Below are 23788 nucleotides of genomic sequence, written 5' to 3'. Positions count from 1 at the left end.
GAACTACAGGAAATGTCTATAAATAGATAGATTTTAATCTTGCTACGGCGGAAATACGAGCTTAGATTAATATTTCAAAACTACGAATAAAAATGAGAAAAATATCAATCTGATTCACATGAAATGTTGATATTTTCATATCAAGTTTTACGTTTAATAAAATTATTATATACAGGTATATAGTGAATACCACAGAAAGCTAATTTATATAATTATATAATATTCTTATATATCTTAGATATGTTATCGTCAATCTAATACAAAATGATGACTAGGTAAAGATAAAAGAGGAGAAGCTTCGCCCCCATAATATATTTTTACATGATTTACTTGATGGTACGGCTTTGTGGTAGCTCGTCTGGGTAGGTACCACCCACTCATCAAATATTCTACCGCCAAACAACATACTCAGTATTGTTGTGTTTCCGTTGGATGGGTGAGTCAGCTAGTGTAACTACAGGCACTAGTGACATTACATCTTGGCTCCCAAGGTTAGTGGTGGTGTAAGAAATGGTTAATATTTCTTACAGCGCCATTGTCTATGGGTGGTTGTGCCCACTAACCATCAGGTGGCCCATTTGCTCATCCACCTACCTATATTATAATACAAATGAATATTCATTATGCTTTATTTCTTAAAAAATATATATTATTTTAGCTTTATAACGCCATTTAAAATGTTCTTCTGAATATACAAAAAATGTATTTTGTCCAATTTTCGTATTGTTAAATAAAATAAATTGTTGTCAAATTAAGTTCCCTGCGACCGACTTATACACTTACCGTTAAAACCGTCACCGTACATGTCTGTTATTTATAAGAGTATCTTGAAAATAATAATTAAAATATTTTGGATATTTATCAAAAATCACAAATCTTATATACTAATCTATTATTTGGATCAAATTAATAACTAAACACTACACGACAGGGAAAGGCTAGCAAAATGCAAACGTGCCACAGAAGCATGCTAGGGTTAAGAATCAAATGTCTTTGATTCTTAACCCTAGATTGATATGATAGTTTCCTGACCCTAGAGTCAGGAACGTAGACATGAGAACAAGAACAAAACTCACAGATATTCTTACCAGGATAGATGTCCAAAAATGGAGATGGGCTGGTCTCATGCTACGCCACCCCATTAACAAATGAAGTAAGCGAGTCACCCTCTGGCAACCAAGAGACGGCAAAAGAAGTAGGGGTTGTCAAATCAGGAGATGGGAAGATGATTTGAAACAGACAGCGTTACCATTCTGGATGAGAGTGGCAAAGGACAGGATCCATTGGAATTGGAGGTGGCCTATGCCAAAAGGCACACCGAATTTAGGGACCTCTTGTTACCCAATGTTTAGGAATAAAAGGCTATTATTATTATCATTATATCTAAACAGACAATGAAATCTAATGCTGCTGAGCATATTTGTAATTGCATATTAAAACATGTTTGTAGATTTTAATAACTAATTATTGTTACATTATAAAAGTTTAGTAGTTTTTTTATTTCCATAGAAAAATAGCAAGGTAAGCAAATGTAGACACCACTCGAAGATATTTCGCTATGGAATATATAAGCCGTTAACAATGGCTTCTTAGATGCCCGTAATTACACTGGCTCATTCACCTTAATTTTTTTTTAATAATTTGGCAGGCTGATAAACAACATTGTTTGACACTTTGAGATATATTAACCTTTCTTATTAACATGGGAACTATGATATGTATGTATCTATATGTTTTGCTGTTTGGCGGTAGAATAGCTAACTTGTAAGTGCTATCAACCAAACAGATGATGCCAAATCTACTAAATAAATTTTATAAATAACTGACTGACCTACAACGCCTCGCCTAAGCTGGTCGGTCTAATGAGTAAAATTTTGCACGGAAATTCCTTATATAACTTATTGAGCACAAATTCTTCAAGATTTAATTCCTGAGGGTGTTAAATAGGAGAAGCAATTTTGTATGGAAATTGGTTATATTTGACAGATATATGAAAATCGATATACAGGCTTATTCTAATGAGTTAAAGACAGATGTTAAAGTTTTTTTGAAAATACATTAACCAAAAGGGTGAAACTTACGATGAAACTTTGTATAGAAGTTTACCTTTTTTTAATGTTTAAAATACATAAATCGGAGTGTGGGGTTATGTTTGTAACAAAAATACCGGATGTTAAAGCTATTTCGATAATTTTTCATCTATGATGGTAAAATTTAGGATGAAAGTTTGTATGGAAGTTTTTCATTTTCGAAAGTTTAATTCCAAATTAATTTGTGTAATCGGATTTTTTTTATTGTTTTTAAAATTATATCACTGTTATTATTTTTTTTACTTCATGCTTCTTATTTGCATTAATACAAACTTTATTGGTTTGTGCTATTTTATTGCTATTTAATATTTCTGTACTGTGCTGCTTATTTCTCGATAATATTATACATCATAACCCTCCTTTTCTTCTTTGTAGTTGGATAAAATAATCTATTATATTTATGCCTGCCGTGTCATGACTTATTAAATATTCTGTTTGATACTTGCCATCATGTCTTGCCAAGTTAGATATTCAGTATCGCATTTGCCCCGTCTTTGTCAGATTAAATATTAAATGTGCTATTCGTACCAGCCACGTTAAGTTAATTGAAATAGGTACATACGTCTGCCGATCTGCTCTCCCTCAGCCCCAGGGTCCTGAACTTAAAATATTGGCCCCGTGACCATGGGCATATGTGATGCCTCGCATGTGCCATTTCAGATGATTCTGATGAGGACGGCAGGTTAAATGGCCTCGCCCTGTCATATGCACCTCCATTTCCGAGCTTCGCCGAGATACCAGTGGAGTACAGCACAGGGGAGGGCGCGGGTGTTATATAATATATTTTATTTCTTATTTCCTTTAAAACAGACTGGTAAATGGCCCGCCTAATATATGGTAACCACCATCATAGATATAGAAACTAGGAAATATTAACCTTCCGTTACATGATCAACCAACCATGGGAACTAAGACGTTATGTCCTTAGTGCCTGTTGCTACATTGACTCAATCCACCCAAACTGTAACACGACAATACTAATTACTAAGTATTGTTGTTTCGTATTCGTGATGAGTTGGTGCTACCTACCCGGATGGGCTTGCACAATGCTCTTTCACCGAGCCAGTAATAATAATAATAGAAGACATAAATAATAACTAATTATTATTTATTAAAGTTTCATACTATTTTGAATATCACTTTAAAATAACATTGTAATTATCACGAAAATCCGTTTAATCCTTAATCACTATCACGGCGTTGACGAAATTGGGTTACTTACAAGTCGTAGGACGAGTTTCTGTGTTTAAAAAGGGAGTTTTATTAAAAAGTTAGTAGTAGTAGCAGAATACCACAAACTTGTTCTGAGATTGTATTATGAATGTATACTAATAAATGTACACAAAACTAAAAACTTAACTAAAAACTTTTTATATTTTACTTTTTATTTTTAACTTTTTATAAAACTGCCGTATTTGGCTACCACCTTGGTCTATTGGTTAGCTTATAAAGCTTCAAATCCGGAAGTCCTGGATTGGACAAACCTAGTTAGATTTATGTCATTTAAAAGTAAATTCGTTTTTCAGGCGAGAAATTTTCACTAGTTCAAAGCACGTAATGCTGTTGACCCTTCGATTCGATTTACCGATCACGTTGAACATGCGGTTTCATAGAATTATGAGTGAGCGAGTGAGTGAGTGAGTGCAAGGGAGTGTATATGTGTTTGTGCAAATAGTTGTACTATAAAATGTGCATTTCCACTTCTCCCCTTAAAATGCCACCTGCCAATTTTTTACATCTTGTCAACAACGTTATCATTATGTCATCAACATTAATGATCTCTCTGCTTTTATGACCACGTAACAATAAAATCATTTTCGATCGTAAGATCACGAAAGATGCTATTTTTACGTCATTATTTCAATATTCGAACATAAATAATAATTGTTGTTTGTAACACATTAGATCGTTGCTTCCGACCGGATTATCTCAGAAGGCTTATGTCAACTTTCATTATACACAAACTAGTAACTAACTCACGTTTCGGGTGAGTGCGCTACTTAATATATAGAAACTTATTTTGGAAAATCGTTTATTTTATACTGAAAAAACATGAAAATAATAACATCAATTTTTTTTTTTATCAATTGTATTGTCCTATCTTTACCCACAGATTGAGTCAGTAGTACACAATTAAGTATGTATATAAGTATGTAGAGTGTAAACCAAATCCACATCCAAACACACCCCCACGCATAAAACACACGCGCACACGAACATATTAAAAATAGGATAAGTGCGCCAGTGATCACAGAGGTACTCCTTCCTAACGTAATATGCCGCGTAGGGGCCCCAGATCAATGCTATACTCGATTGAGTGACGTGCTGGTCTGTAATGCGCTCAGGACACATAAATAAATCACGGAACGGGAGCGGGAGGTGGACTCCACTGCAGATCCGCTCCACCGAAAGTGATCCTATAGTAGGCATCGGCATTATGCACATCTCTCCCCGCCGCGAGCGTAGCCGGGACTAGGGAGGTTCTCTGAACCCCGGGAACCGCTCTAAGAGTAGAGGCCCACATAGGCGGGCCGTCAGATTGGGGTAGCACGTCCCACGAAAAGACGCATTGTTTATCGCTGTTTTATTAGTGGGTGTCCCGGATTGTTCTAAGCACCGAAATATATGCGTTTTCCTGCGAGGCCAAAAAAACGTTTACGCGCCCCTAAACGCTAAATTATCAGCGTGCAACAGATTTAGAACATAATACTTATTTCATCGTTCAAAAGAAAGGCGAAGAATTCAGTTTAATATACTTAAGTTGCTTGGATCATCTCTATTTACTTGACCTGTAATTTAAGAAACAATGTACGAAATTATTCTATAGGCTTCCACTAATCTTTCAACGAATTTATCAACTTCCGAGCATCTAAATCATACGTAATATTGCATTTAAAACTTATATAACATGGTACTTATACATATGGCCCTAATACGTGTACGAAGTTCATGGAAAAAGAAAAGGATTTTTATTCGTGGTTTTGTTTTCAAGGAAACATTAGTCATTACTAAAACAACCTTAATTAACCTAAACTATTTACTGTTTTAAAATATACTTGCAGTAAAAATCATATGGTATTTTGCAAGGAAGTATTACTTCATATTATAAAATTGTCACGCTCTTTATATTTTCAAAGCTTGGCCACATCTATTAAGTCGGCATTTTCTTATACTTTTCCAAGATTTACCTCATATTTTAAAATACCTGGCGAAGTTCAAGTCTTTTTTTCATGCAACTTTATGTGCCGGAAATATTTACGGCACTATTGATCCTGTGTATTGCACCTATAGAATTTTTATGAAAGGTATAAAATTGCGAGCGTGCATATATTTTTTTTTTTAAAAACATGGCCGTTTTTTAGGACCAGCCGCTGTGAAACGCCAATCATTATTTTATTTTTAACCAATTATAATTCTTTTTTCAACCTCACCTATCGTGAAAACAGCACTATTGTTAATAAAGTAAAAAAAGTATATGCTCGTAAATGGGCCACTACGGCGAAAAAACTTTCATCATAATGAGAAGTTTTGGAGCTCATACCACGCAGCTCCAGTGTGTATAGAAGGATACAGATGTACAGGAAATACATCCGACGCAAGCAGGCTTCTAAAATATATTTATCGTCTGCTGAGGATGATACCATTTTTCAAATTTATTAAAACTTGCTTCTGATTGTCTGAATTTTAACCCGCTATCTTAGGTTTATATACCGTAAATGTGAATATTTAGTAATAAATCGTGACAGATATTGATTAAGCTAGTCTATGTCTGGACATTAAAATTGATTTGTAAGGCATGAAAGCAAAAAAATAACAATCAACCAAGAATTTATTAAAATAATATTAAGTCGTTTAGAAGATTAGAATAAATGTTAATATAATAATAATAACCCTTTATCCTAAACCCACCGCAGGGCGGCAAAGTTTCTCACCTCTTACGAGAAAGTTAATGGTTTATCCCATCATACTACGCTATTCATTTTGGTGGATTCACATGTTGATTTTCTACCGACAGATCGACGGTTTCATTGCGATATTTTCAAAATTTTATTATAGCTTCGTCTTCTTGTTTAAACCAACTATTTAACTTATTAACTTATTTTATTAAGAAACGTTCGGGAAAAGTATGTCTATATTGTGGTGTTCACTTACGTATAAATATAATAATATATATACTAAACAGTTTTGGTCTCGCAAAAAAACTATACACAAGTCCAATGATTAAGTCTTGTAATATTTTGTTCAAATAATGTTTTACATTATATTCGATCAATTCATGATATACCCGTATGTATAAGTAATGGTTAAGAAAAGGATTCATTTAATTATTTTGGCCGCGACTTTTATCATCCGTCGTAAGACATAATATTCTGCTTATATTTTTCTGTTTTTAACTGAACATGACCCTGTAACCAACAATATTATACCAAAACTTAACTATAATTTAATGAATAAATTTGTCAATTGTGTCGAATGAATTCGAAGTATCCAACAGCTATGTCGTGTTAAGCAATACTTGTATTAAATTCAGAAACAACAGTTATTTCATATTAGTTTCTAATAGAAGTGGTGTTACAATTTGAACTCTCGTGCAAATTAACAAATCTACTCTCATAAACAGTTCTCGTTTCTAAGTTTCGATATTCACGGTCGAACAGCTCGATTAACCATTGAACTTATCATCCAAGTGGTCTAAGTTTGTGGCTATCACTTTGTGACCGAAGTATCGCAAAGCCGACGGGCCGCAAAAGCGACCGCTTGTTAACGAACGTATTACCTTGTTAGTAGTTAGTCACGCGATCCGACCTTTGCTAATTTATTACGAGAGCTAAGAGTGTCTAAATTCTGATCTCTAACTTCGTTTTATGTTTTACTCTTTGATACCTCTTGAAACTTAATCAAGTCATCGTATAAATATAAGGTCCTTCGACAACTACTTGGTCAATCTGGGATTATAGGGATTGAAGGCTAGAATATCATAGAAACTAGTATAACTAGAATAACATAGTATAAAACAAAGTCGCTTACCGTTCTCTGTATATATGTATGGTTAGATCTTTTAAATTACACAACGGATTTTGATGCGGTTTTTTTTAATAGATAGATTGATTCAAGAGGTAGGTTTATATGTATTTTACATGCACAATATATTAGAGAAACACTGATAATTTTAGAGGTTTCTGAAGTGATGTCGTAAATAAACACATTTTTTGCGCTTACATTGCAAACACTGGCTGAACCCTACGAGATAGATCAAAATACACATTAAAAAGGTCATCAAAAAAGTTCACGGTGCTATATGTTTATCTCTTAGGGATAACGGACAATAACTATTTTTTATCCTTTATTTTTTAAGAGAAATAATGGCTTATTTTCGAAGCGCTTTTAGGCAATACAGCATCAATCCTTATCCAATTAAGTACCATAAATACATTGTGAATTTAATATAGATCAATATGGCCATGTAATTTAAATGAATATTTTCGAAGATATTACAGATTTAAAACGCAGGGACATAGCGGTTTGTATTGTCTAAAGAATGGAAAACTGTGAACGTCGTTGTAGTATTATTATATTTAGTAGCAGCATTGCATTCGTCGCTAGTATATTATAATATTATGTTTATATTTTTGGATACTAATATTAACCAAAACACTCGTGTCTGTGTGTAAAACATTAATCAAAATTTCTATGTATTTTTAATTTGTATTTACACTTAATTTGAATATTTATGTTTTTATTATATTTGTGCATTTCAATATTAGTTTAAATTCATATGTGCCGGCTACTTAACATAATTTGACCAATAAACTTATATCCGTTGATTTATTATTCGTTGTTAAACTTCCCACACTTCGACTTACTAAATCTCATTATGTGTGTACTATTAAAGTATCGTAGCAAATGGGATAAATAGGCAGCGCCACTAGTTAGAAAACTATTACGTTGTTAAAAGTCATCCGCACGATCCACAAGTTGCTAATTTATTGTTAAAACCAATTCAATTAAAACAGTTCGAAACTCAGTTTTCATTGAGTTTTTAATGTTTGATGTTTATTTATGAGTACAAGGAAAATGAATCAAATTATATCTTTTAAATAAGAAACACATCCGTCATGAGAATTACGACGATATTTTTTAAATCAAAAACTTGCGAAATATATACTCCTTTCGCAAAATATTCTAAATTTAAAAAGTAAAAATAATAATGGAACACGATTCAATTTGAATTCTATAAAAAAACAACACAGAGAAAGTGATAAATCTAGAGAAACCCAGAGAACGAAAGTCGAAATAAAATGTGGTACTACAGCCCAAGACAAATTTCCCTAGCCATAATCGTGAATAGATTATTTAATCTGGTCCCAGAGACCCAAAGTGATATAAGAATCTCACTGTAACATAAACAAGCAGAGAACAAGCCCAACGATAACTCAACTCGTAAAATGTTAAGAAGAAAGGGTAGGATTTCGTTTGTTACGGACAAAGCGTCGGTCAGAAAGAATGTGAATTATAGTGCCATTTGTTGGTGAGACTGTATGAGCGGACACACTTTGAAACAAAACAAATACCGAGAATATTCTGTTTTCACCTCGCTTTTATTAAATTTTGTTTTCAAATATGAAAAAAATATGTGTTCATAGTTGTCAAGTCTGTTTGTAACCAGATACCAATATATGCATGTTCGAGCGATAATTTGTTATAGTCATCTTTATTCAGAGACCTTTTCATTAATGTACAAAATATGTTGTGTGATTGTGCAAAAATTAAGAATAAAAAAGGCAGAAATATTACAACATGTCCAACGCTTGACGGAGCATCGCAGCGCAGTAAACATGATAATTGGAATTTAACGCCCAGGGACCCTCGCACGCTTCCACCCTGTTTGCATCAGAGCTGCCAACCGTGAATAGGTCAGAATGCCAAGCGACCCTTTTAAATTGTCCGAAATTTAATTAAAATGTTTCAAAGTTGTATCGGGATACCTATTACCATTATTGTGGCGAAAACAGACGCAATACATGAATTCACTGCAAATCATTACACTGTTATGTCAAGTGGATTAACATCAGATTTTCCGATAAAATTATAAATTATTTTTGCTCGCATGATTATGTAAATTAGTTAACCAGTAGCGTTTAAAATATGACACTTGTAACATATTATTGATATGATTTAACATGTATTAAAGTTATTATTACTTACCGTAAAATATTACCAAAGTTAGGGTATCATTTTGCTGGACGATTTCTCATATCTATTTTCGAATACGAGACATCTGATTAATAAATTTTGTTGCAAACTAAGATATAGTCAAGATTGGAATCAAAGTTATACTGTCATTATATTATAATATAAATAAAACTTATTTGGTATACTCACAACGCGTATTAAATTTCAAGGTCAACATTTGAAGGCAAAATATTTCGTTTCTGCAACGTGACATGGATTTGTATGCGCATTTTCAATTATATTTACCCTAAAAATTAAAGTTATAGTACTTTAAATATTTTTTAAGGTTATTTTCTTGCAACGACAAACTCATATTTTTTACTGATCACAAATAAAGTTGGGAGTTTCGTGACATTTCGGTGGATTTCGCTAATGAACTTGCTTGCTTATTAAGCATTGCAGAACTTCATAAACTCGTTTAAGTTCGATTAATTGAGAATACCTTATCAAGAATACACGCCTTTAAAACTTCGACTAATTATATAGAACTTCTTATTAAAGTATTATTGGAGGTTGCAAATAATCTATACCGTCAAGAAGAAAGTTGAGAGTAACAACGTACAAGACAGGATTAACGAACTCGTTTCTACTGGTAAGTTTATATTAAAAATGTTTGATAATATCTGTAGCAACCCACTTCAAACTGAGCAGATATTAAATTAAATTTCGAGTTTGTGTGTAAAATTAAATACTTTATTCAATAGAATGTTATATATCTAAAATACTAGATTACGTTTCTTTTTTAACATTTATAAAAAAACGTTTAGAATACCAGTATACTACATATACTCGTATTTTATAAAGCAAGAATTCAAATTCAAAAGTGTTTCTTTATAGAGATGATTCGCAAGCCTGAATTGTAGCACGTGGAGCGGAATTAACGCTATGCGCATTCATTGTAACATCGCGTTTTGGCTAATGTTTGGCCTACTATTATACGATTATGCGTCAGCAATGTTCTCGAAAGGCAGAGTACACACACAGAGTTGCATGTTACACATTTGGACCTTAGTAGAGATAGTAGTTGATGTATATGTTGATATATTGTAACTTTTGACTGACTTGATGGTCTACTGACTAACTTACTGTGGTAATAATTCCGCATGACTCTTATTTTATTATATGTTTTTAAAGCATCGGTAGGTGGACTGGTAAATAGGCCATTTGATAGTAAGTGTTCACCACAGCCCAATGTATGTGGGCCGTAGGAAATTCTTATTCCTTATATCGCAAATGCGACACCTACCTTGAGAACTGAGATGCGATATCCCTTCATCCTTCAAACCGGAACGCAATAATCCTAAGAATTGCTGCTTGGGATATACATATGATGATGAGTTGGTGATAGCTATCCAGACGGATTTGCACAAAATTCTACCACCAAGAACCCTAATTTCCCCCTAGTACCTTTACCTAATTTTTGAAGTGTTTCAGTGCAATAAAATGATGTTTAGTTAATAATGCTGCGGATCCCAAGGTACCGGATTAATCCGCAGGTCGAGTTAATAAAAAATAATTAGGTTATAATACATCGAAAAATTCTTATTAACAGCCCGATGATTGGTATTTGGCAATTCTCGAGCCTCGCATAGCACATATATCCATTTACTCCAACGCCTATAACCTTTACGGTCTTGTTAGATTGTGCCATCAAGATTACATCGAATTATGTGAGTGAAGGAATAGAGAATGCACTTATGCTGGCACAGATAGCTAGTCTCCCTTGAGAATAGCCGCCGCGATCTAAATCGGCCACGAGAACGTCAAGGCATATGATATAGAACTGCTGCAATACAGTAACGATATTTATAAATTTTATTCCAGAATGACGAGCCACCAGGTAAGTGGTCAATTTCTCACAAGCATTAGCACTGTAAGCAATACAACCACTCCTTACACCGTCACCGTCATCGTTATATAACTGAGATGGCCCAGTGGCTAGAACCAGTGCATCATAACCGATGATTGCGTGTCCAAAACCCAGGAGGGCACTACTGAATTTCCATGTGCTTAATATGTGCTTATAATTCATCTCAAGGTCGGTGGTGAAGGAAACTTCGCGAGGAAACCCGCTTGTCTGTAAGAAAATCTGCCACATATTTATTCAGCAACCAGCACCGATCTCCAAACCTTCTTTACATCTCCTTTATCTGTAATAAACTTCAAACTGGAACACTCCAAAAATAGTATTGATGGTAGATGATAGAATAATTAATGATTAGATGCGATGGTCGACGACAAAGTTTAGAATAACTTTGTCGTCGACCATCCGGTTAAAATTTGTACACTAAATTTTAATTGATTTGTTACTATAATCCAATATGTCTCATCCAATGTTTAAATTTAAAATGCCTACATTTATTAAATGTTCTGAATATTAAATAGAATTTCATATTATATTTCATCTAGCTGGTACAGACGTAACAGAGACCATTCATAACTTTAGTTTTGTCGGGTGACAGCCGACACAGAGCACCGTCAACAAGCTGTGTTGGTAATTTCACTTTATTGGCTGCGCACCGAGCCTGGTGTCGATACAGACAATCCGATATGAATTTAGACGACAGATTTTGATTTCAAATTATTTTTAAATCAAGAATTACACACGGATTTTTAACATTGTAATCTTGCGTTGAAATCTATGAATGTAATGAGCATGTAATGAATTATTTTCATTTATTTTAACAGAAATAAATCGTTACGGCAAGATATTTTGCTCATTAATTTAGTAATATTCATTACAAATAACAATCTTCTATACCTATATCATCTGTTTTTAACACAACTAAAGGAAAATCAATTAATTTAATTATATTGACTAAATGTTTAATTTCACACATTTGACATAAAACCAAAGATTGGCTCATCAAAGTTAACCTGATTACTAAGAAAATTATACATTTGCATAAGACTATTCGTTACTACTAATGCCTAGATGTAAAAGCCCATATCCCGAAGCCCTAGGTTCAAGCTCCGAGTCGGGCTATTAAAAAGTTAAGCCACGTTAAGCCATCGGTTCTTTGCCTGAGCTATTTCCGGTCGTGTTGTATTTGCAGTTCCATCGGATTATGAGTGCATTGGCGCACACACTTGCAAACTATAACATGCTCTGCGTAGTCAAGTCTCTTGAGAATAGCCACCATGAGTCATCATCATCTATAATGATATCTTGTTATGCATATAATTATCTACCAAAATAAAGTGTCAGGTAATTTTGAGACTTATTTGGTGCATTTATTTTTCCATCCAACTAGGTAATAATATGTGCTAACACGGCTTATCTAAGCACTCTTAAATTGAATAAAACCATTTTATGCACTTCAATGAAAGGCTTTAAATTGAAAATACCTATTCAAACATTTTTTATTGCACGCTATTTACATTATAGCGTCAGTTTTTATTAATGTTACTTTGAATTGCCTCTGTTATTTTTACTAGAACTTTGATGCAACATGATAAGTTGAAATATTGAATTAACTGAATCAACTATTTTCTTCCTGGCGTCTTGCTATGATGCTGTCATAATTTTTTCAACCGTTGCATTTGGAACTGCAGTGGAATTATGGAACAGGACAATAAAATCCAACATAAAAAATGTGAAGTAAGGTATTTTACTGTCTGAAAATATCCTAAGGATGGACTTATGTCCTTCTATTCTTAAAGAAATGACTTATGCGATTTTGCTGTTCGAGTAGGGCGTAGTAAATATACATGCGGTAAAACCACCACTTATGTTTGATGGATTACTCGCGATGCTTCTTTTACCACTGAGTACGAGATGAGACAACTTAAGCTCATTAAAACTCATTACAGAATTTCAAGCTTTTAAGTGTACCAACCACGGGACCAGCTCTCGGCTCTTACTAAATAAAATAAAATTTAGTAAAAAAGTTCCTTTAAACAATGTTGCCCTATTTGAGCGTTTAAATGTATGTACATCAATCCATACTGATCTTATAAATGCAAAAATACCTCTGACTTTCTGTTTCTTCCACTTTCATGGCTAAGCCACTGCGCCAAATTATGAGAAGTTTGATATAATGCAAGCAAGAACTCCTGGCAAAAACTTAGGCTACCTTTTTTCACCTAAGATGAGGGTGAAGACTCGGTTTTTAACTGGTTTATTATATAAAAAGTAACTATTTAAGTTATTTAAATATTATTTTTAGTTTTTAGTTTAAGTAGATGATTTTTAAGATGTGTTTTAGTATATAATTCTACAGACAACAGTTACTATGTGTAGTAAGACGTCTTTCAAATTACGTGATTAATCCATAATCCCGGCTACATGATTTAAAACTTATTTTCTTCCCAGCGCAGTGCAAGTTTCTCGCGTCATTTGGTATTCCCCACACAAGTAGAACTAAGACCGTAACATTTTTCAGATCACACGTGACTTGGCGTATCACGTCTCAGTTGAATTGTGTTTGAAGCCAGTCACCCGCGACTACGCTGCATATTTATTTATACTGGACCTTAAAGACTTGTTCGTCGTTTACATTTTGGTGCTCATGCCATATTTAATAGAAATATTTTAAAAAAAATATTTCACCAAATCATAAGAAAGCGAAAAGAAATATAGTGGAATTTTTTGCAATCTGACTTGGTTTGTACAATCCAGTGATCAGTTATCACTCCGGTATCAAAGGTAAGCCAGTGTAATTACAAGCACAAGGGAATATAACAACTTAGATTGCATCGTAAGGAATGGCTAATGGTTCGTCGAGCTTCTCTTGACGTACAGAGGTGATAACAATTACTGAATTGGAGACTTTAAAAAAAAAACGTTTATTTGTGAATATATCAGGTTCAATTTAATTTAATTTAATATGAGTACGAACAAATTCACCTTAATCCTTTATTTATTGATGATGAAACGATTTATTATTATTATAAAAATGTTAATCATTTAGGATATTATTATTCTAGGTACACATATAACGATATATATACCACTGTCCTAATTTAGTACCATATTCCAAATCGAACGATAAGCTGTTTCACCTTATTTCTGATTTAAATATGCAGACGGTGGTATTGATTGTCTCCAAGAATAACGCCCTTTCCGCTGGGAAACCCTGAACCGCCCACAACCCGTATAAACCAAGCAAATAGGTTATGTTGTTCAAATCTTTAATTACTCAAAGGGTTGATAAGTTTCAGTAATGAAACTTGGGAAGACGAATGGTGTTGAGTTATATCGTTTAACTTTAAGCATAATGAGTATTATTTATGAGAAAGATTATGTATTGAATTGTTATTATCACAACGTAAATTGACTAAAATTTCTCAACTTTATTTCATTATAATCCTTTTTTTTATTGTGATAATTTTATAATATATTGTTTGCGTAATCTGTGGAAAATAGAACTGGCAACATATACCTCTCATAGTATATTACGGGCCTTGTTATGGCCCTTCTTTTGGTAACGGCGGCGAGAAACATGTCCTGACCTCATTTTCTTGTAACATATTTTTTGATTGTGAATGTTATTCATTAAAATTTATTTGACACTTTATTTTTTTATTTAAAATAACTTTAACGGAATCGCTGCTAATTATATCCCCTACGATAAATTTTAGAAACATTTTAGTATGAAAATTGTAAACAGTTTTAATTAAAGTTAAAAGTAAAAATTTCTTCAATAAAAAGAAGGTAGAGTTATTATATTACAATCTTCTTCTTTTTAAATCAGCTAAAAACTCGTTTAAAAATTCATAAAAATAGTGTGCCCACGTCCATATCGATTTTAAATTATCAATATTGTATATCGGTCTAAAAATACAAACGAATGGGCTTATTTAGTATTTTGCCGTATTATTAGTCATCATTTTCAATAGACTCGGCATCTAATGTTATCACTAAAGTATTGACGTTTGATGAAATGTCGTACAAACAAACAAAAGCATATTTTAAATATGTTTGATTGTTATTTATAGAATAAAGTCGCCGTATATACGTCAGCCATTGTTCTATAAACAGTTTAATTTAACTTTTGCGTTATAAGCTAAATATAAGTAAGGGGTAATGTATTTAAAATTTAAATCATTCTCTTTAAGAGACAGAGAATGTTTTGCATACCATACGGGATTAAGTGGTATTACGCTAAACGAAAATCTAGCCGTGCTTCTAGTTTTAGCTGTAACATATATGATATTACATGTATTAGACATTATTGAACCTAACACATGTAGTAAGTTCACATTGCTTATAAAAATATTTAAACACATATGTATTTCTTTCAACATCTGTTTCTTGGCTCGATACGAGCGTTGAACCCATGACTTCAGGATATATTATATTATGTTAAACTATTATATTCTAGAGGCAGACAGTATAAAGACAATATCGAATAAATTGGAAATCAATACTAACTTGTCTTATGAATGGTAAAAGAAAACTATTTCAATGCTTTCCCGTCTCATTCCCTTCAGTAACTTTATTATAAGTATGGATTAGAGTTTTTGGACTAGGTATATTAAGAACGGGTGCTCGTACGTGCAAACATTACTTCTGGGAGTATGACAAAAGGTATATTTGCCACGACTTCGCTTGCAGGGTATAATCCCCGCTAAGCCCACGTGAGCACGAACTGAATTCGGGAAACATTTGACATTTTCATTTTTTTTTTTTTGTGTCAACATTGATACACATTCGTGGCGCAAAATATTGCGCCACAAATGTGTATCGCACGAACGAATGGGGAACGGGTGAAACACGAAACTCAATTTTAGGGAAATACGAAACCCAAAAACATAGTTCCAATAACTAAGGAACGATTCGAAAATTTGTCTTTTTTAAATCTTTAAATTTTCTCTTTGGGATCACGTATGAGAGAAAAATATCCGGATCAAGTTACGATGGTCATTTAAAGTCTTGCACTGTTTAAAAGAATTATTATTCACTGATTTATATAATATCTATTAATACATATGCATATATAGATATTTAACCAATCCTTTAATAAAGATCTGCAGTCAGTTTAAAATACTATTTGTAAGTATTATATAATTTTTTTATTTTTATTTTAATGTTATGCTGCATGTTATCAAAAAATCATGAATCAACCATTGGTTTCTAATGAGACTTCTACTTGTACCATATTATACTTATTAGTAGTATGGTACTTACAGAAGTAGGTATCATTAAATACCTAAGTAGGTATGTATAGATTTTTGTGAAATATTAAATATCTCCTATCGTGAACAAACTGTGCATATTTATATGTTTCATAGCGTATTGTTTATTCTCCTTTCACGCTTTATAAAGCTATTCGGTGTTCCCATTTCTTTAAGTTTCTCGAGGCCGCCTGGTTTACTCGCCCGTTAAAATACTACTATTCTACTTTTTGTGGTAAGTTATACCTGGATATTATTATTCTTTATACATATTTTAAGTAATCTTTACTTGAAATTAAAACTCCACGTTGATATTACAAAAATAGATTAACTATTTTTTTTTCCAGCATTAGGCATGTTGAACACGTTGGTTAAACGAATATTGTAAGTACCTATTAAAAAAATGTTAATATATTTAAGGCCGCTAATGTTTAAAAATAATGATCAATTTATTTGCAAGCCATTTTAAACAGTTTTATTAAAAAAACATAATAATCTACTCAAAAATATTGCGAATTATTTTGTATCAAAATGGTAGGTAATAATAACACAGAATTTATAAATAATTAATTATATATTATATTTGAATCAAGTTATGATCGGGATTTAGTATGGTATTTAAAATCTAAAATAGAAATTAATTTCTATAAAAATATACCGTTCTTAATCTTTTAATTTCTAATTTTATTATTGAGCTCCGTAAATTAAAATTGAAATTTCAATAAATTTTGTGATTGTAATTAATTGAATATTTTGTCAAATTATGATTGATATTTTTCTTATTCCTAGGATTGCACATTCAATATTTTATTAAATTGTTTTCAAAAGATTAATTATATTCATTTACTTAGCATCAAATTTGAAATAATATCTGTGACGTTTAACGATTTGTAGAGATTTGATTGAAAGTTCTGTTGTCAGTTAACTTCATAACATTGGCGCCCGATGTGGAACTTAGGTTACCTAAAATTTATGTAATGGCGGTGGAGCATGCCATAATTGATTAAACATAACTATCATCATTACCCCTACCTTTAATAAGCTGCAAACCTCATGGTTTTTGCTTTGCAACGATCCAAAAATATCGATTCACGACGAATCCAGCATGTCGGCCGCCCTCTAGGGCAGACGGCTCTTCTCTCTATGTACACATAGAACACAACACGTCAAGCGAGATATCAAACGGTTTCCCGCCACTAGTATTTTGTCACTTATTATACGCCAATAATATTTTTTTTCCGTAGTAAAAAGAATTTCATATAGAACACAAGAACAAAAATATTGAATACCGTTCCGTTTAAGATATGATTGAAAAACAGACTTAAAGTTTCAATAAACCGTTCAACGTAATGGCAACAAATGTATCAACCTCCCGCGCGTTCTCGACCCGACTGACTGAATTTCCTACATTTTCCCGGCGCAAGCCTTCACCCCTTGTAATCGAGCACGTTCGCAAAGATATAACAATAAGATTCTATAGATATATTAACATTATTTTATACATATTCCATTGATTTCTTTCTTTAATTAAATAATACGTATGATTTAACATATTTACAAAATGGTTAAATTATATAAAATCTCTATGTAGCATTAAATAATAATTATGATTTCCGATGAACGTGTCAAAATTAAAGTTTTACATAATTATTATTAAAATTTTGAAATGATATAAAAAATTAAGCTGTATTTTTTTTGAAGAAATGTACTGTAAATTAACTATTTTAGCCTACTTTTTTGATTTAATATAATGTACTTACCTACTGTACTACTATATATATATATATATATTATTTACTTAATATTTATTTTCTCTATGTCTTCTTTTACACTTTGTTTTTACATAATATAAATCTTAAATATAATCCATACTTTTATAGAATTATAAATAAAATATGATCAAGACAAAGTTATGTTATCTATCACTTTTATATTATCTGTTAACTGTTATTGTCGTTTGTCACATAATGATGTTAATTGTCAATTTGTCATTTGTCAGACATTATTTTTAAGTTTGATTTTGTAAATGCTTGTTGTTAGCGTTTGTTTTTGAATTATAATATAGTTCAAATTAAAACAGTGTTCCTAAATTAGTAAATAGTATTGCAATGGCTCAAACAGAAGATACTGAACTTAGGGATTTAGTGATTGAAGCCTTGGAAAAAAACGGATCTCTTGCTAAAATCCGTGCATTACTTCGAGCGAACATTTTTTTAGCTTTTGAAGATGAATGCGAAAATTTAAAACAAAACGAAACATTAGATAAAGTATTGTTACAACCAGCAGGTAAATTATGTCTTTCTATTGTCCATGATTTCTTAGATTTTTGCAACCTCAGAAACACATTGTTCGTGTACAAATCTGAAACAAGACAAGGAAAGGAGTACCAATATGAAGGCAGGAATACTGTCGCTGATAAATTAAATTTAAAGCAATCAGATCAACAAAATCAGCCTATTTTATTGTCTTTAATCAATAACATTCTTTATCCGTGCCCGAAAAATGCCTATAAGCAAGATGATAAACATACTAATATGAAACGGCTAAATAGGAATAAAAACATGTATAAAGGTGACCAAGATTGTACATACATAGTACACGAGGACTCCAGCACTACCACAAGTCGCACTCAGTCTGACAATTCATCAGATGAAAAACATAAACTTGACCTGAGATTGACACTAGACAATTCTGATACAGATACATCAAGTGAATCTGTAAGAAGCAGGACTAGATCAGAATATATTCCAAATAAACATACACAAGATATTGGAAGAAATGATCAGAACATTACACAAACAAACCAACTGCCGAACAATTTTGTCAAAGACGTAAAAGTTTTAAATAACAGCAGTACAGAATCTACCTCTTATGTTGAGTTAAAACCATTTAATAAAATAGATGCAATCCTACTAAATACAACAGGTTTACCGGTAGAAGAAAAAAAAGACACTACACATTCACTACAAAACAATTCCCATTCTTCTATTTCGAAAGTGGATGATTCATCACAAATTCAATCATCAAACAGTATCTCTGACACAATAAAAAAGGATTTAAGCCATCAAGATTCCAAGACAAGTATGAAAAATTCTCCAGAAGCATTGAACAAGTACAATGAGACAACTGAATATAGTTATGATTTTATATCACCTCCCCAATCAGGACGAAATGATAATACTGAAAAGCAATCACCGAGTCCAAAGTCTGCACATGAAGATACAATCAATAAATCAAATAATTCATCAGTATCCAGCCATAAACAGAATTCAATAAGCTCTCAAAGCTCCATATCAATATCTGATGTTGCCGATTTAATAAGTGAAAAAAGTAGCTATAAGCATAGTTCCAATTCACCTAATCAATTTAAATTGCCAATTAACGACAAGTCAAATAGAATTCTTAATAGAGATCAGGTTAAAATGGTTAGTGATGATTCGGGTGACTTTTCTGAATCACCTGTTCCATCTCTTTCTAACCTTAGTCTTGATATTCATAGTGACTGAAAAAGTATCCTTAGTTAAAGGATGGTTTTAACACATTACACCTTGAAACAAATATTTTAATGAGAAACAAGCAAACTTTAATATTAGTAGCTGGTCTAATTGTAAAATATTGTACTTAAAATATGTGATTTTAATGATTGTTATGTATATGTACTAAACTATATGTATATCTAGTTTAATGTATTTAATTTTTCAATGGAGGATTTTGAATTTATATTTTTAAGAAGTGTATTTTGTTGTTTATGCAAAACAATAGTTTGAACAGTTTAATATTATACAAAAAACTATTCAATTACCTATTTATTTTATTGTAAATGTAACTCAAACTATGGATAATATTGTATACAGAATGAAGAAATTAACTATAGCATATTGTGAATAACTACAGAAGCAAAAGAAACAAAAGATAAATATGTTGTTTAACATCCTATTATATATTAGAATTAGGGTGATATACTGCCAAGGACATGTGGTGTAGCAGTTGACAAAATTACAACACAAAGTTGAGATGAAATAATGATAATATTTTTTAGGATAAATCTAAGTAAAATTCTTGTCAAATTACTATATAGGGCTAACTGTGCGATTTATGTTTGTGTGTCCCCTTGCCCTCGTAATCTTAACAAAGTAAATATATCAAGCTGTTTATCTTATCTAAACAATGATTAAATAGTGTCTCCTAATAGCTATTAAATGTCCCATAATAAGTATTCTCAGTTTCTCCCAAGTCTCGCTTACTTTATGTAGTATTCACTTACCAAGCATTAATAACATCAGCCCAACTTTTTAAACGTCTCAGACCTTGTGGTCTTCAATACAATATACAGATTGACAATGTTTTTCTTGTATATGCAAGTCTTTATAATAACAGTATTATATTCTTAACGTACATCCACATATACATATTACTGAATGTTCTAAAATGTTCTGCTAGTTATATTTATATAAATAATACTTTATTGGTTTTAAACAAATTTTTGTAATAACTATTTAACTTTTACTACTACGCTTGTGATTGAAACTCAATAGATTATAATTATTATTTATTTAGAAGGGAAAATAAATTGCAGTCCAAAAAATGAGAAGTTAATAAAGATTAGCACAGACATAAGGTAAAAAAATAATTATAATCTGTTGTTGTAACTTGATTTCCTAAAATTGCATTTATATATCATTCCATAATGTAGTTAATGATGAAAATGTCTAATAAGCCTGTATTTATTCCGATCAAACGATTTATTTTGCTAATGGTTGTGCCTTAACACTCTGAAACAAGTTTAAACATGGTTCCTCAAAACATTCAGTCGAATAAAATCTAGTCCTATGTCTGTTCTTTTTGAGAACAAAACAAGTTCCGTCCAAATTGCTCCGATTTCATGACTCTGGTGTTGCTTTAAATCGCAAACAATATGTAAAAATGTTTTAATAAATGCTTTTTATTTGCTTAACTTGGCTCTTTTATTTTCTAGTTTTTTTATTCACTAACAATCAAGTTATCCTATCGTATTCTACTAATATTAATATGTTAATAAACGTTGTATATATTTATATAAACCTAACAGCTAATTACAACTTCTATTTATTTAATAAATAAACTCAGGTATCACCTGCTCAGATATTGGCTGCTTATTGAATTATCATTTACACCCAACCTGCAGCCAACCTAATGATCTTTGTGCTTGTAATTCTAGGCTAGGTTATACACCCTTTGAATCCGGAATAGCGATGCAAATGTTCGCATTCAATAATTGAGGTATATACATACATAGGTATATGGTACAGGACCAGGCGGGCTTACACAAAGCCTTACCAAATTGACCTAATTACGATTACACCATTTTTGGTCTGTGTAGTGATGCTCTTATTAGGATTTTCTGTATGATGAAAATACTTAACGAAAACAGTTGAAAGTTGAATGCATGTTATACAAAGGAATGTTCCATTTTGTACACCGGGTGAGGGATAAGGTCAGCCGAAGAAATTATCTAAGTCTTGGTAAGAAGAGCTTCGCCAACTCGACGTGAAAATGAATCATATTCGGGTTGCGAGGCTGGCCATCCCCTGTGCCAACAACCACAGGTAGGGTGGAAAAGTTTGCTTTATGATGCCTGCTATAAAGCAGAATTTTGTGCTCATCACTGATTTAGGTATGGGCCCAAATTTTTTATATATGTTTTTATGTATGGTTCCAATACAAAAGTACACTCCAGAAAAATCCGCTTTCAGAGGAATTGCAAAAAACAAAACAATTTATAATGTATTCAATGTTTATTTTCACAATGTCTGTAAAGCATAGATTGTAGATATCACGTTTCAGTTATGCACACAATTAAATCCATACTGAACACTGTAACACTTCGTTACACATTTTCTATACAAAATTAATGCTGTATAATTATAGCATAATGGCGGTTAGTGTAGTCACATTGAGAAAAAAAAATTATATTAAACATTTTTGTATTTACAGTTTATTATTTTATTAGGTACATGAGTTTTAATATGAAAATGGTATAAAAATTACACTTTCATAATAATATATTACATACAATATCATAGTAATACAAATGTGTTCATATCCTAACTTTGAAAAATATAACAATAGTAAAAGCCACATTGCTTTAATATAATATAAACATTAACAGTCCTACACTGTTCGAATATTTCACAAAAATGGAATACCTCGCTCCAGGCACTAATAGTTTTCTCGAAAGTTATATTATCATCGTATTAAAGTTTTTAACACAATTGTTAAAAATTTCATATTAAACATTGAAATATTACTTAGAAAAGGCTGCTACTCTTGCTTACGATATTTGCCAATATTCACAAATATGCAGAGCAAATCCTTTCCTAACAATAGAAAAAGAAATAAGAATTATTCATAAGTCAATTTACAAGAGTATTAAAGCACCTAAAACAAGTTACTAAAAGCCATTAAATTTGATAAATAAATATAAGTAATGTACATATGGCAAATATTTGGCTTTGTATAGTATAGTTAACATGTGACAAGTAATAGTAAATGCAGTTAGGTAATTACAATCAAACATTTCTATTTATAGACTCATTCACAAGTGATCATTTTGATACAATATACTATGAAGCATTATTCATTAAATATATCTATGAAAATCAAAGGAACAAATTATAATATTGTATACGCGTCACAAATATTTTATTTAATACTGGATCCACACGTGAAGCTCAAACTTGTGTCAAACTTTGGCATACCAGTTGTCACAAAGGAAATTATATAGATTAGAGTTCAAGTGAATGTGTCATTCTAGAGTTCATTGCCCATAGAGCTGTCGTGAGTGAGATTCGAGTCCATGCTAGCGTTGTCAGAGTCCTGGCTTTGGTTTCCGCTGTAATTTGCAGCTTCTTGAAGTCGCATTAGCATATTTAACTGTAAAAATAAAATGTTATTAAATTAAAGACAATATATTTTTAGTACAATATGCTGACTCTTCAATTACATTTTTAAAAATTGACATAATGGTAAAGAATAAATAATCAATTACCAAGGGATCTTGATTGTTGTTCGTGTTCGCATCTTGATTAGCGTCGTCAATACCAGCATCCTCGACTGATATAGGTCTTAAGGTCTGTAAAGTCAAAAATAATATTTTTTTTAATCAGGTACACGTTATTAACAGAATCTGGTAAAATTTGTCTCTATAGCCTATTCCAATAACAGGAATAGTAAAGAAGAACAAACAAGTTTGGAATTAAGTTAACGTGACTTCCTCGGTCGGAATCTTGAATAATTACGGTATAGATCTATTCACCCAACAAAAGTTCGTCTCTCAATTTTAAATTATTATTGTCAGCGTGCATTAT

At 31.9% G+C, this 23788-nt stretch overlaps 3 protein-coding genes across 12 annotated transcripts in view; 1 reads left to right on the top strand and 2 right to left on the bottom strand.

Moving 5' to 3' along the window:
• Nucleotides 1-17831, bottom strand: part of Gaba-b-r1 (metabotropic GABA-B receptor subtype 1) — a 199561-nt gene extending 181730 nt beyond the window's left edge. For both annotated transcript variants that reach the window (XM_026628603.2, XM_026628602.2), the window contains exon 1: nucleotides 17475-17831. The gene's annotated coding sequence lies outside the window, so the exon portion shown is untranslated. The remainder of the gene's footprint in view (nucleotides 1-17474) is intronic.
• Nucleotides 17832-18425: 594 nt separating this feature from the next.
• LOC113392274 (dentin sialophosphoprotein-like) lies at nucleotides 18426-21396 on the top strand. Its single transcript, XM_026628622.2, has one exon. The coding sequence runs from the start codon at nucleotides 18551-18553 to the stop codon at nucleotides 19946-19948; it is 1398 nt and encodes a 465-aa protein (XP_026484407.2). The 5' UTR covers nucleotides 18426-18550; the 3' UTR covers nucleotides 19949-21396.
• An 801-nt stretch (nucleotides 21397-22197) lies between these two features.
• The window catches only part of Sick (sickie), a 207465-nt gene continuing 205874 nt past the window's right edge, over nucleotides 22198-23788 (bottom strand). For all 9 annotated transcript variants that reach the window (XM_064220958.1, XM_026628591.2, XM_026628592.2 and 6 more), the window contains 2 exons: nucleotides 23470-23553; nucleotides 22198-23354 (listed from right to left, as the gene is read on the bottom strand). In XM_064220958.1, the coding sequence (XP_064077028.1) occupies nucleotides 23232-23354; nucleotides 23470-23553 (207 nt within the window). In that variant the 3' untranslated portion in view covers nucleotides 22198-23231. The remainder of the gene's footprint in view (nucleotides 23355-23469; nucleotides 23554-23788) is intronic.

The sequence above is a fragment of the Vanessa tameamea genome, chromosome 5, assembly GCF_037043105.1.
Source record: "Vanessa tameamea isolate UH-Manoa-2023 chromosome 5, ilVanTame1 primary haplotype, whole genome shotgun sequence".
NCBI classification, from domain to species: domain Eukaryota; kingdom Metazoa; phylum Arthropoda; class Insecta; order Lepidoptera; family Nymphalidae; genus Vanessa; species Vanessa tameamea.
Note: the sequence above shows the minus strand (reverse complement) of the source record. Positions and strands in the feature narration are given on the sequence as shown.

Bases quoted from the DNA above. Each gene is read 5' to 3' on its own strand.
- LOC113392274 (XM_026628622.2), top strand. From the start codon at position 18,551: ATGGCTCAAACAGAAGATACTGAACTTAGGGATTTAGTGATTGAAGCC.